At 32.0% G+C, this 12123-nt stretch overlaps 1 protein-coding gene across 1 annotated transcript in view; it reads right to left on the reverse strand.

The window, feature by feature from the left end:
- Nucleotides 1–10742, reverse strand: part of LOC106107941 (pseudouridine-metabolizing bifunctional protein C1861.05) — a 72902-nt gene extending 62160 nt beyond the window's left edge. The window contains exons 1-7 of the mRNA XM_013288973.1: nucleotides 10638–10742; nucleotides 8262–8495; nucleotides 7834–8056; nucleotides 6175–6308; nucleotides 4895–5096; nucleotides 4394–4525; nucleotides 3839–4122 (exon numbers count right to left, since the gene is read on the reverse strand). Coding sequence (XP_013144427.1) covers nucleotides 3839–4122; nucleotides 4394–4525; nucleotides 4895–5096; nucleotides 6175–6308; nucleotides 7834–8056; nucleotides 8262–8492 — 1206 coding nt within the window. The 5' untranslated portion in view covers nucleotides 8493–8495; nucleotides 10638–10742. The remainder of the gene's footprint in view (nucleotides 1–3838; nucleotides 4123–4393; nucleotides 4526–4894; nucleotides 5097–6174; nucleotides 6309–7833; nucleotides 8057–8261; nucleotides 8496–10637) is intronic.
- Nucleotides 10743–12123: the final 1381 nt, after the last annotated feature.

Raw genomic sequence — 12123 nt, forward strand, 5'->3', positions numbered from 1 at the left:
CGCCGCGGGCTTCGAGACCGAGCTCCCACTGGGGCCGGCCTGCACGCGGCGCGCCGGGGCCCGCGTGCGCCTCGACCATCGCCGACACACGCGCTCCGAATTCGAACTTTAGGACACTTAATGACTCATGTGTGGGCCTACTAGTTGGGTGTGTTGTTTAGTGGTAACATAAACTTTGTGTGACGTACTAAACGTAGTCAATGATAGATAGTATTACAATAGCAGTACATTTTATGAAGTGGAATAAACCAACAAGTGTAAAGATGTAACTTAGTTGAAGTGAATATGATCCCACGAGCAAAGCTTGTGTTTAGTTCCTATGCTTGGCAGGTATACATTTTAGTAACGTGTTATATCTAAACGCATAACTTTTATGTTATAATAGATTTTATGAAATGTTTCATTGAACATTTTCTGTGGCTTAAACCAGATATTTGTATTTTATTTGCAGCACAGGTTTGCTGTGGGAAATAAAGTTATTACGAAATAGAACTTATTATTAGTTAAGTGCAGTCACATTATAGTTTAGCAAGTAGGATAATTTTTGCAATGTTTTCTGTAAGTCATTGTTATTTATAAAGGTAGAATAATTTTCGATATAGCATGGGTGTCCCCTAGGTACAGATTGCATTTACCCAAATCGATTCCGGTAACATTTAAATGTGAAGTTGTTCAGTTTCATAGAACTAAAAACTTAAAAATTGTTTTTGGATTGCAACTCGACCAATATGACCGAATTATATTGCAAAAGATCGTAAAGTATTAAAAGAAGGCCGCAGTATTGCTACGGAATTTTACGAAGCGTTCGTACAGTTGGCTTTGTACCAAATACGATATGAACAAGAAGTACTTTTATATTCCCTTAAAGAATAATACTAATAACAATACTATACAAATTGATCAACACTATAGTACTATAATTGTAATTTTACTTGATACAAATTATACGAGTACGAATATTTTATATTAAGACCAAAATGGCAATACAGAAGTGGTCACTTTACTTAAATTCGTTACGCCAGTGATTTCAACAGTTCTATACTTTCCCTCTGCTTTCCTAGCGACTGACAACTGTGACTATAGTCGTAATGTTTGAATGTTCCAATAAAATACATGTAAATGTTCTTTGTTAGAATATTTGATCATTATCGTGTAGGGACCAGTGAAGATTATGTTAAAATTAGCTTATTTTAATTTGAATTATTGGTAAACGCTAGTAGTGTAAGATTTGAATAATATAAATGTTTATAAATGTATAGATTATGACATTTACTATACAATTAGTTACAATCTTCACTGTTCCCTGTTTTATTTGGATGTAAATATGTAATAGAAATATGTACATACACGAGTAGCGTGCGAGTAAATGTGCATGGACAGACGAAATAGTACTGATATGAGCTTAAACGAAGTAGTGCCTACGAATATATGCTTATACAGTATAAAGCGATTAAACTACATTTAATAATTCTTTACTCTGCTGGGTAAAGTATTTCATACATTTATCAATATTAGAACAGTTACGCTCCAAAGTGATATCTACATTTATGTCATGGTAAACGGGACGTTTAAATTTTTATGGCTGTGTCCAAATAGGGTTTGAAACCTTTTAATGTCTTCGAGATTTGTCTCTTATAAATGTATATTTATTATTATAACGATTGTAAAAGATTTTGGCAACATTTCGGATACGTAAAATCAGTAAAAAACAAATTAAAAGTTATGAATTTAAAAACGAAAAGGCACATTCATATTATGAAACTAAACATTTTGTATAGTTGTGAAAAGAAATTAATAATTTAAATAAATCGGCAAAAACAACGACCACGTCAACAACAGTTGTATCACAGTCATCAATTTATTTGAATACATACAAGCCCAGAACATATACCTATCTACATATTTGTATTAATAATGTACTTTTTTCTAAGTAATATAATAATGAGTATAAAGTAATTACAACGTTCGCTTAGAGTAGGAATACGGGAATTACGCAGAAGGATAGTTTTTTTAATGTTGTCACATGAATGTACCAATCTTATAAAATTTTTGTACCTATGTTCGGAAAGTTGGATAATTTGTAGTTAGGATCCAATCTAACTCCTGCATTTCTTCAAAGAAACTATTTATTACATGTGCCTTGGCTTATGAAAAATAATTACGTTAATTTATAACAATTATGAAAATAACAACTTTACATAAAGTTTAAGGCATGTTTTAGTATAGCCTAATCAGAAATATAAATGCTCTACGCCATATTGCGGAAATATTTGGAACTAACTTGCGCAGTTTAGAAAGTGATGTTATAAAGAAAGCTATTGTAGAGCCCTCAGACCAGGGTGCGTATATTCTTGATTAGGCTATAACTTTATTTGTTTTATGACCGGTTACAAAAGTTAGAAGACGAGATGATTTCTAACCCTTTGCGTTGAATTACGATTATTTTCTTTGTTAGTGGCTACAAATATACTGTTAGGGTTACAAATAGGGAAAGTAATAAAATAATAGTTCTATAATATTTAGTTATGTCACAAAACGTTTGAGTCTGAAAATGATTGTGTCTAAGTCTGTGTGCATCATTTTCAATCATATCATCATTAGATAAGTCAAAAAACATCTGAGAAATATTAAGAAGTAAAGATAAATAACAGGAAGTTTTTGTAATCGTGTTAAAATTATCTTACAGAATGAATATTGTATGTCAATAAATAGATGGAGCTTTTAATCATTTCTTGCTGTAAAGTTTATTATATGTGTTCAATGTAATATATGTAATGAGTGTTTCATAATTGTATTCAATATTTGTAGAGGAGTTGATACAACTTTCCGAAGGTACGCACTAGGCGACTGAGAGCTATTATCATAAATGCATCAAATAAAGAGTTTGTTAAATGTTCAATATTTTTATTTAATAATACCCTGACGATGTACATAGACCAGAATGTCCAAATAAAGGAAAAGAAGTTATTTATGTGAGGGACTATGTATCTTTGTAAGGGACGATCTCCTAAATTATGCAATGCGTGCCCATGGGGACATAATTTATTTGACAATAGTCAAAAGTGTATGTCAACATTTCCTCTTTTTAACTTCAACGTTAAAAAAGCTAGTTATTTAAATTTAAGAGTGTAGAATATTATCAAAACCGTTTAACCTAACTATAATTTGCTTAAGTCTATGTATATTTTAGAGACCTTTCACAACCCTACTCTCGTTCGGTTGTTTTCATTGTAACTTAATCACAACAAGAGGATAACAAATAGGTCCTTATGCCGGATTACAAAACAAAACACGCACGCATTTACCCCACCGCCGCCATGACTAAACAAATATTAATTGGCGTAGCAAGATATTTATCTAAATCTGATAACAGCGAAACTAATTAACCACTTTTCAGCTGTTAAATTACAGAAATACATCGTAAAAACGAATGCCCTTTAAAGTGGGAAAAGTTTAAGGCAATTAAACGATTATAAGTTGTTATAAACAATATTACAAATATAAGTTACTAAGTATAAAAATGCAAGAGACATGTGTTCCTAAAACACCAAGAAACAAATATTACATTTGAAAAAAACACGTCTTTAAAATTAGGCCGCGTTATTTATTGCAGACTAGCTTTCGCCCGCAACACCGTCTACGTGGAATTAAATAAAAAACAAAAGCGAGTGTATTTATTCCAGACTATCCTATACATCTATACCAAATTAAATCGAAATCCCTTCAGCAGTTTAGGCTACAATCTTTAACAAACATCCATCCAACCATTCATCCATCTAAACCTTCGCATTTATAATATTTACTAGTATTATCTATGTTATTTCATAATAGCACTTACCTGTACTCGATCTTCAGTAACTCTGTAAGTTCTGTCGACGTTAGCACCCCCGATCACAAGTACTGGATTTGCCAAATTCTCTTTTTTGATAAACGTGCCGATTTCCTCGCCACGATCCAACTTTCCAAGGCGTAAATTACATGCAGTATGAAATTGTCTGGTTCCCAAATTCCCGGAGGATCCGGTATTAAAGGAATTTCGTGCGTAGTTCACATTCTTCAGTTTTTGAAACTCGACGGCAATGTCGGCGCCCACTTTTGCGTTGTTTTTTATTAGAGCGATGTCTGTTAGCGTTGAGGAATTTTTAAATTCGAAAACTTTTATTGTGAAACAGAAATTTATACTGAACTGGAACGTGTTCACCATTAGTTAGTAACTACTAAATTTGATGTTGGAACGGAAAGTCTTATTTGACTTATTTCTATTTAATATCCTAACTTTTGCTGATCAGAACTAATGAAATAATTTAAACAGAGATGTAGCAGTATTGAGAAGCACATACACATATATACTTAGTATGTCTACGGTGTATATCAAAAGCATTAAAAAGGATACTAGTGCTGAGAGAAGCACCTCCGGTAGCTTTAGACACAGCGGCGAGTATGTATGGTGTAACTTCCTTCCCTTTAATTCCTTTCTTCTTTGCATCCTTCAAAGCACATTGTATCGCATCCTCTATAACATTTTCTGTAAACGCAAGACAAAGACATTTAAGAAATACATAGACTAGGCATAGTGAACAATTTTTTTTCACAGGTACTTTCTCTGAAAGGTACTATATCAGTTGTCAAGTTTAGTACGATACTTCGTGTCCTAGTATTGACATGTGACAAAACATTTTACAAAATTATAATAAGCCCTATGTTTTTTTAATGTTAATTAAATATAACGATATAGTTAGTTAAATATAAACAAACAAAAATTATTTAAGTACATTTATTTACACTTTTATGCGATTTTATCTATCAATAGATAGCGTTGAAATGTCTCAAGTGAAGTGTAAATTATGTCATCTCTATTTGTTTTTTGAATATCTTCGTATTGAAACTTTCATACCATCCATAGCATGTTCCTGGGGCACTGGCACAGCCACGACGATGCCTGATTGTAGCCGCAGTTGTCTCGCAGCATGCAGGATGCGGGCAGCGTGCGGCGTGTCTGCGGCGCGGTGCGGCGCGCGGTAACCAGACCGTGGTGTATAGAAAGCGGGGAAGTCATCGGTAGGACCAAACGCACATACAGTCACGCCATGAGTTTCCTGATAGAGTAGAGACATATGTTGCGTTATTAACAAACTAACTAGCTGTTTCTCTCGTCCATGGGAAAAAAATACGTAGCTTTCTAATGGTGAAATAATTATTGAAATCGGTCAAGTAGTTTTTGAGTTATTTTAATATATACTTAAATACAAAATTACAAATCCTTTCTCTTTATAACATTAGTATAGACTACTATAGAAGTATAGAAAGGTACGAGGCTGAGTGTTGAGGTAAAAACTAATTAATGAGATATATGGCCCTACTAGCTATCGCCCGTGTCTACGCCCGCGCGGAATTAAAAAAAAATACTTAATAGGTTACTCTTTTTCCCGGCCATCTTCTTCATATTTGCCAAAGTTCAGCAAGATCCTTGGAGTCGTTCTGTAGATTGATTATGTATAACAAACATCCGTACATCTTTACTTTCGCATTTTTAGCATTAGTAAAAAGAAGAAAGAAAGAAAAAAAGGACGGACTTTTTACTAAATTAATCATTTAGCTCATCAATAGACACTTAGAATAAAACCGTAGACGCAGTTTGCAGTAGAAAAAATTATTGTTGTAGAGCAATTTTAGCATTTACAGCCTATATTATAGTAGGCAAGGTCACAAGATAGAATTTAATTTTCGAACGCGGAGTCCAACATTAAATATGATATTGATATAACTTTGAATTAAAGCTGACGCAATATTTTAAACCAAATGGCTCTGCGGATTCTGATACCGAGCTTACGAAGCTGCGCACACTTTTAATAATGGCTTTGAGTGAAAAAATTTAAGCTTCGCAATAAATATGGTTTGTTCCGAATATTTAATATCACATATTCAGTATTTAATTTAACTTTAAAATGGTTAAAATTTCCATCCAGAAATAAACTAACATTTGAAATAACATACAAGTGACAGACGGAGATTTCAAGGTATTTCATTTTCTTATTTATTGAGGTATTTACAAATAATTCTAGGTTAAAAATCTACGTTCGGTTGAATATCAAAGACTCATTAATCGTACTATAACGATATTAAGTAACATCTGGCATATAATATTGATTGTTATTAACAGAGGTCTAGTATTACCAAGTATTCCAGTGTCCTCCCGATGTCAAGAATGGATTTAACTCCGCTACAAACAACTAAAGTGCGGCTTCGACCCAATTCGGTTAAGTCTGCCGAGACGTCCATTGTTTGCTCACCTTCCCTGTGCACTCCACCTGTTTGAATTGCTTTATTATAAACAAATATAAAATAGAAAAGAAAAGTGAGAAGCTATGGAACTAAATTATAAGATCGTTTCAATACTTGACCGTTAGTATTGAATAATGTTAGTTCATTGAATATTAAAAGGTTAAGATATGGATGAGACCTTTAAGCTATGAATGTGAATTATTAGGTACATGAAATATAACGTATAACAGACACTTGTTACAGGGGTAATGAATAATTTGATCGGCGGCATGCCGCGGGCCCGCACCTGGCTATATCCATGATAAATGAGGGTTCTTACCAAAACACTCCCTTCCTCATCATTTAACCCGAAATTAGATTGTAACATCCTAAACTTGTTTAATCTCATTTTGTAATTATTCAAAATTATTCAAAGTTTAACTTGTTAATTCGATTAATGTTGTGGTATTGTGTCCTTGGAATTCAGATAAAAAACGAAAATCCTTTTAAAATAACAGTAAAGAAAAACATTTTCAATGTCTATGTGAAATTTGTTATATGTAGAAAAAAATAGCCTACAATCTATACTCTATACTATTATAATAAAGCGTAAACACACACTGCTTTGTTGCCTAAGATCTCAGCAATTACAGCATATTTTTGAATAATGTTTTTTTTTAAAAAAGCCCTACACTTACGTCACGCTTTAGGCTATATATTTTCACGCCATTAAACTTAGAGGGTAAATATTTTTGATAAAAACCCTAATGTCGGAAAGAGACCATACGTTGCTGCCAACATCAAGAAAACAAGATTGCTATAGTAAGGTAATTGGCATTTTGACATTTGCAATTGAGAATTTGACAAGTGCAAACAATAAATTTATAATTTCATGCGGATGAAGCCGCACGCGACCAGCTAGTGATTTTATAAAAGTTTTAGTAAAGTAATACGTATTTTACATGTATTTTTCCATTGTTTAATATTCCTGATATTGTAATGCAACTGAAAAAATATTCAGTTGTTCAAATACTATATTGTTTTATTTATATTTCGTTTTTGTTGGTCACAGTGTGAAAGTTAATTAATTTACTGCAAAGGCAATATGAATTTTCATCAGTGGCCAGTGTTACTGTAGCAGATCGTATCTGTCGCCGGTACAACAAAGGCCGAGTGAAACTGTCTGGGGAACAACGTTTAATATACATAGAGAATATTGCCGTTTCAATTTTATTCGTTTGTTGCGGGCCAGAGAATAACATAAAACATGAGTATACTTCTATAAAAATACTAGCTGTTGCGTGCGACTTCGTCGGCGTGAAATTGAAAAATAATAAAAAATATAGCCTATATTACTCACAGGTAATTACCATTTTAATGGTGAAAGAATTTTTAATATCGGCCCAGAAGATTTTGAGTTATTTCAATACATATACATAAAAATACAAATCTTTCCTCTTTATAATATTAATATAGATCTATGTTATTTCTAAAAAAGTCAAAAATTATGATACTTAGTAGATAAACAAAGTGCATTAAACTTGTCCTAAAAGAGACTCCAAATTCACCTACCTATGCCACCAGTAACAAATACATCGATATCTGCCAACTCTGAAGCTATGATAGTCCCTGCTACAGTAGTAGCGCCATCCTGATTACCAGCCATGACAGGCGCGAGGTCTCTTCGAGATGCTTTCACTACGCCCTTAGTTTGTGCTAGGTACTGCAGCTGTTGCTGCGTCAAGCCTACCGTTAGCTGACCTTTAAGGATCGCTATTGTTGCGGGCGTTGCTCCCTGTTGAAAAATATATGCATGTAAAACTCAACATTCATATGAAAAACGAAAAAGAACGCATATAACTTAGATTTAATTTCCAGTTGGAGTTTGTTGAAATTTTAAGATTGTTAAAATGTAGTTACACGCCATTTAACAAAGTTTTAAGAACTCACAACACTAAAAGAGAAGCTAACTAACTAAAAATTATTAGAACATTTGTTACCATTCCCCTTATTATATTTTCCACCTCTTGAGCTGTTTCCAAATTTTGCGGGTAAGGCATGCCGTGTGTTATAATTGTGGATTCCAGTGCTACGACGGGCTTCCCTTCAGACTTTGCTTGTAGGACTTCTTCCGAAAAGAGCATTGGTAGGTTTGAGTTTCTTAGATTGGAATACCTTCGTCGAAATAAAGAACGGAGACATCTTGATGAAGACGTTAGGAGAAATGCCATCACCTAAAATATAATAGTTCATTTAATAAAATTTATCACCTTAAGAAAATAACAGTAGAAGATTGCAATTTATTTTTTTAAGTGCTGTTAAACTCTGAATAAAAACTATTCACTTTAAAAACACGTACAATAAAACCATTTAAAAGCCGCACGCGAAAAGATAAACTCTTTTAAACGGCTCTTTGCATTATGTAAAAAATGCGGTTTACTTTTATTTAGAGTAGCAAATGTTGAGGTCGGGGTAGAGAGCAACGCGTGGAGTTTGTACCAACATAATGATGTCGCGACATACGCTTTTAACGTAAGTGTTTTACATTGTAAAAAAATATTTCATGCTTACCTGCAATTTAAAATTAGAACACTACGAAAAAGTAAGCTTTGTTCATTTTATACGAAGAATTAACCACAGATAAAAAACGAAGATGACTGCTAAGGTATAACTTGAAAATAACGCAGTATCTAAAACTCGCTTTAGTTTGGATAAGTCTAAAAAAGGTTTGTTCGAATTGTAGTTTTAACGATTATTTAAAAAGAATAAAGTTATTCAATAAAAATTGGTCGGCATTTACAGCTTGCGGCAAAAGTAAGTTATTTAATAATGTTAAAAAATTCAGTAAAATTTTAATACAGTTAAAAACGATCTCGTAAAGATTACAAATTCCTTTTTCACAACGTTTAAATTAATTTCGAGTATTACATTAATTTGAATTTAAATTTAACGCTGTGCTTAAACATCGCCAAGCGCAACTTTAAAATTCATGAAGTTTAAATTCGTTTGTGGTGTTTTGATGAATTCAGGCATTGAACGCGACGCAAAAAAATCATGAATTCAAAGTGGCTTTGAATTACATTTGGGTTTAATATCAATATTTTTGGCAAGTATTTTCAGACCCGAGTAACGATTTTAAAGTAATAAGTATAGTATAATATTTGTTAAAAAAAAGTAGTATATTTTAAGCAAATATTATTCCGATATTATGAAGTAAGACGTGCCATCCTTAAAAATCGATTTAATTATCTGTCCCAAGTCAACAGAATATCCAAAAATGTACATTTTTAAAAGATCTGAATTATTAATTAGAAAAGATTTTGTACCCTGAAATATTTTTTGCCCGCTTGTATTGTTGGCTCAAAGTAACTTTTACGTAAAATTAAACAATTTTTCTCTTGTTTTGGCGGAAATTATTCTCAAAGGCCTTTGTGTCCGTACGGAACTTCAGTTAGAAGGGAGTATTAATTAAACTGTATCCTTATTGTGTACAGACTTTTCCATCAAAGCCGATTTTGTAATATATCAAAGAAAATATAATAGAATCAAGTTTTATTTGTAGCTTAAATGACATTGTAATAATAATGTGAAACGGTTATGAAGACTTTTTATTAGAAAAGCGCAATATTAAAGACATGGAACAACGCAGTTTAACTTTAAAATTAAAAACTTGATCGGTTATTGTTTGCGATACTTGTTATCTCAAGGGTTACAGTTAATTTAAGCACGCGCGGTACACATCTTTTATCCATAGACCACAGAGTGTGTCCGTTATGGTGTTACCACAAGTATTTCCAATTTTATAAATAAGTCTGAAAAATTAAGTTTGTATATTTAAAAGTAAATTAAAAATACATTAAAGTGACATGTAAAAGTACTGAAAATTAATATTATGTGAATTTGGTAGAATTCACTTGCATATTTTTTTATTTTACTAAACTAGTGAAATTGAAAACGAAGAGGTAGGATTAGAAATAAACACAATTATTTTAAAACACTACAACAATGTTATTCAATGTAATTTTGTCGCCGGCCATATCGATTTCTTGGTAATTATTCGACATGGCAAGTGGTATTTTATCTGTGGCATATTTTGTTTACGTTTACTTCTTAATCTTGCATTGTATTTGTATACGATTGCGCTTGCGGTTTTCATAATCCATGTTTTGAACATTAAAAGCAAATTGATTGTCATTTTGATATAACATTTTAAAAATGTTAAGCTTTGTTGTGTTACGGCGTGCTTCAATTTTTTGTTACAATTGTATCATAACCTCAAACAAGTCATTCTAAAATTGTATTATTATAAAATAAAAGTGAGAAAAGCATAACGCATGCAGTTGTTAAGTAATGTTATCTTCATTTTAATTACTTACGGTGTTGACTTTGTCTAGTTTAAAAGCAAAAATTAATCACTATCGAGCTCAGATGTTTGACATACGGTCACTGTTAACGACAGGTGACATTGAAATGTTAACAAGATTTTAATTGTAGGTACACATTTTTATATGGGTTGCGAGTTAAATAAATTTGTAACAATTACTTGTAGTTAAATGGAAGTATACAAAATATGACACAAGTATTTAACAAATGCCACTTATTAATTTGCTTACCTTAAAATTTGAGGTTAATTTAATTATCTATGATTTTTAACAAGACCGGTTCTTGACATTTACGTGAGTGATTTAACTAAACTAATTTTAAATTAAACTATTAATATTTTTGCTGTGTAAATAAGATGCTGAGTGATGATTCGAATATTAGCGCCTTTAAAAATGTTAAAGGCAAAAACATACATCAGATGAATGTTGCCAAGTGCAATTTTTTAATACCGCAGATTTTTAAATATTGATACAATTATACACATACTATACAGGAATTTACAAGACGGTATAAATACAAATATAATAAATTGCAATATTAATTTGCACTCAGTTTACATAGTTTAGGGCTATCTATCCAACGTGTAAAGTATATGATGGAAATATCGGATTTTGTTACCTTATCTGACATTGATGTCATTTTTAAGCTATCTGAGCCTCTATCAGCCAGTGGTGGTACAGGCCTTTAGTATTATAGCCTCTGGGAATGCATCAAACCTATTCATAGTATATGAACTAACACTAAAAATCATCGAATTCATTATTTAAAAAGTTTATTTGTGTTATTACTCGACAGATTGGCGTGTGACGTATTTCACGTTTAACATTTACAGGTAATAAAGAGCAATACGATTTTATGTTTCTTTTTATGCTACCATGTTTATATTGTACGTGATCTCAATATTTTATTGTTCGCACAATTTTTAAATATGTCATATTTTTAACTTAACGTGATAATAAAATTGTTTAGGAACAACCCCAATTCCATTTTGCTGTTGTACGATTTTGTGTTTATAATTTTTAAGTTACTGATATTTTATATTAGTAATGTAGTAATTTGAATGTTAGATATATTTTACACATTTGAAGGTCGTAAAGCAAAATAATGTTTGAAATGTATCCGTGCTTTTGAAACTATGACGTGAAAACATTGTTTAATTACTCTGTCAGTATTTTATGATACGTTAATTAGTACAAAAAGAAATTGAAGAAAAACTTAATTAATGCGAACACGCGATTACTGAAAGAAATTCCACGGTTATTACACGGTATTTTGTCATTAACTGTAAAACACTGGTGTAAAAATAATATATTAAACTGTTATAAAGGAAGTAATGGAGAATATCAGGGCCACTGTACATGGATAATTACAAATAGTTTGCAGCAGCCTTAAGTATACTGTCACCCGCTTAAACTGTCCGTTTACGGTGAGCCTTAATATCAGTAAACATGTCTTAGGGCCTGCATAAAAGTGTCTTTA

This window comes from Papilio polytes, unplaced genomic scaffold (genome assembly GCF_000836215.1).
Source record: "Papilio polytes unplaced genomic scaffold, Ppol_1.0 DF821845.1, whole genome shotgun sequence".
Taxonomy (NCBI): Eukaryota; Metazoa; Arthropoda; class Insecta; order Lepidoptera; family Papilionidae; genus Papilio; species Papilio polytes.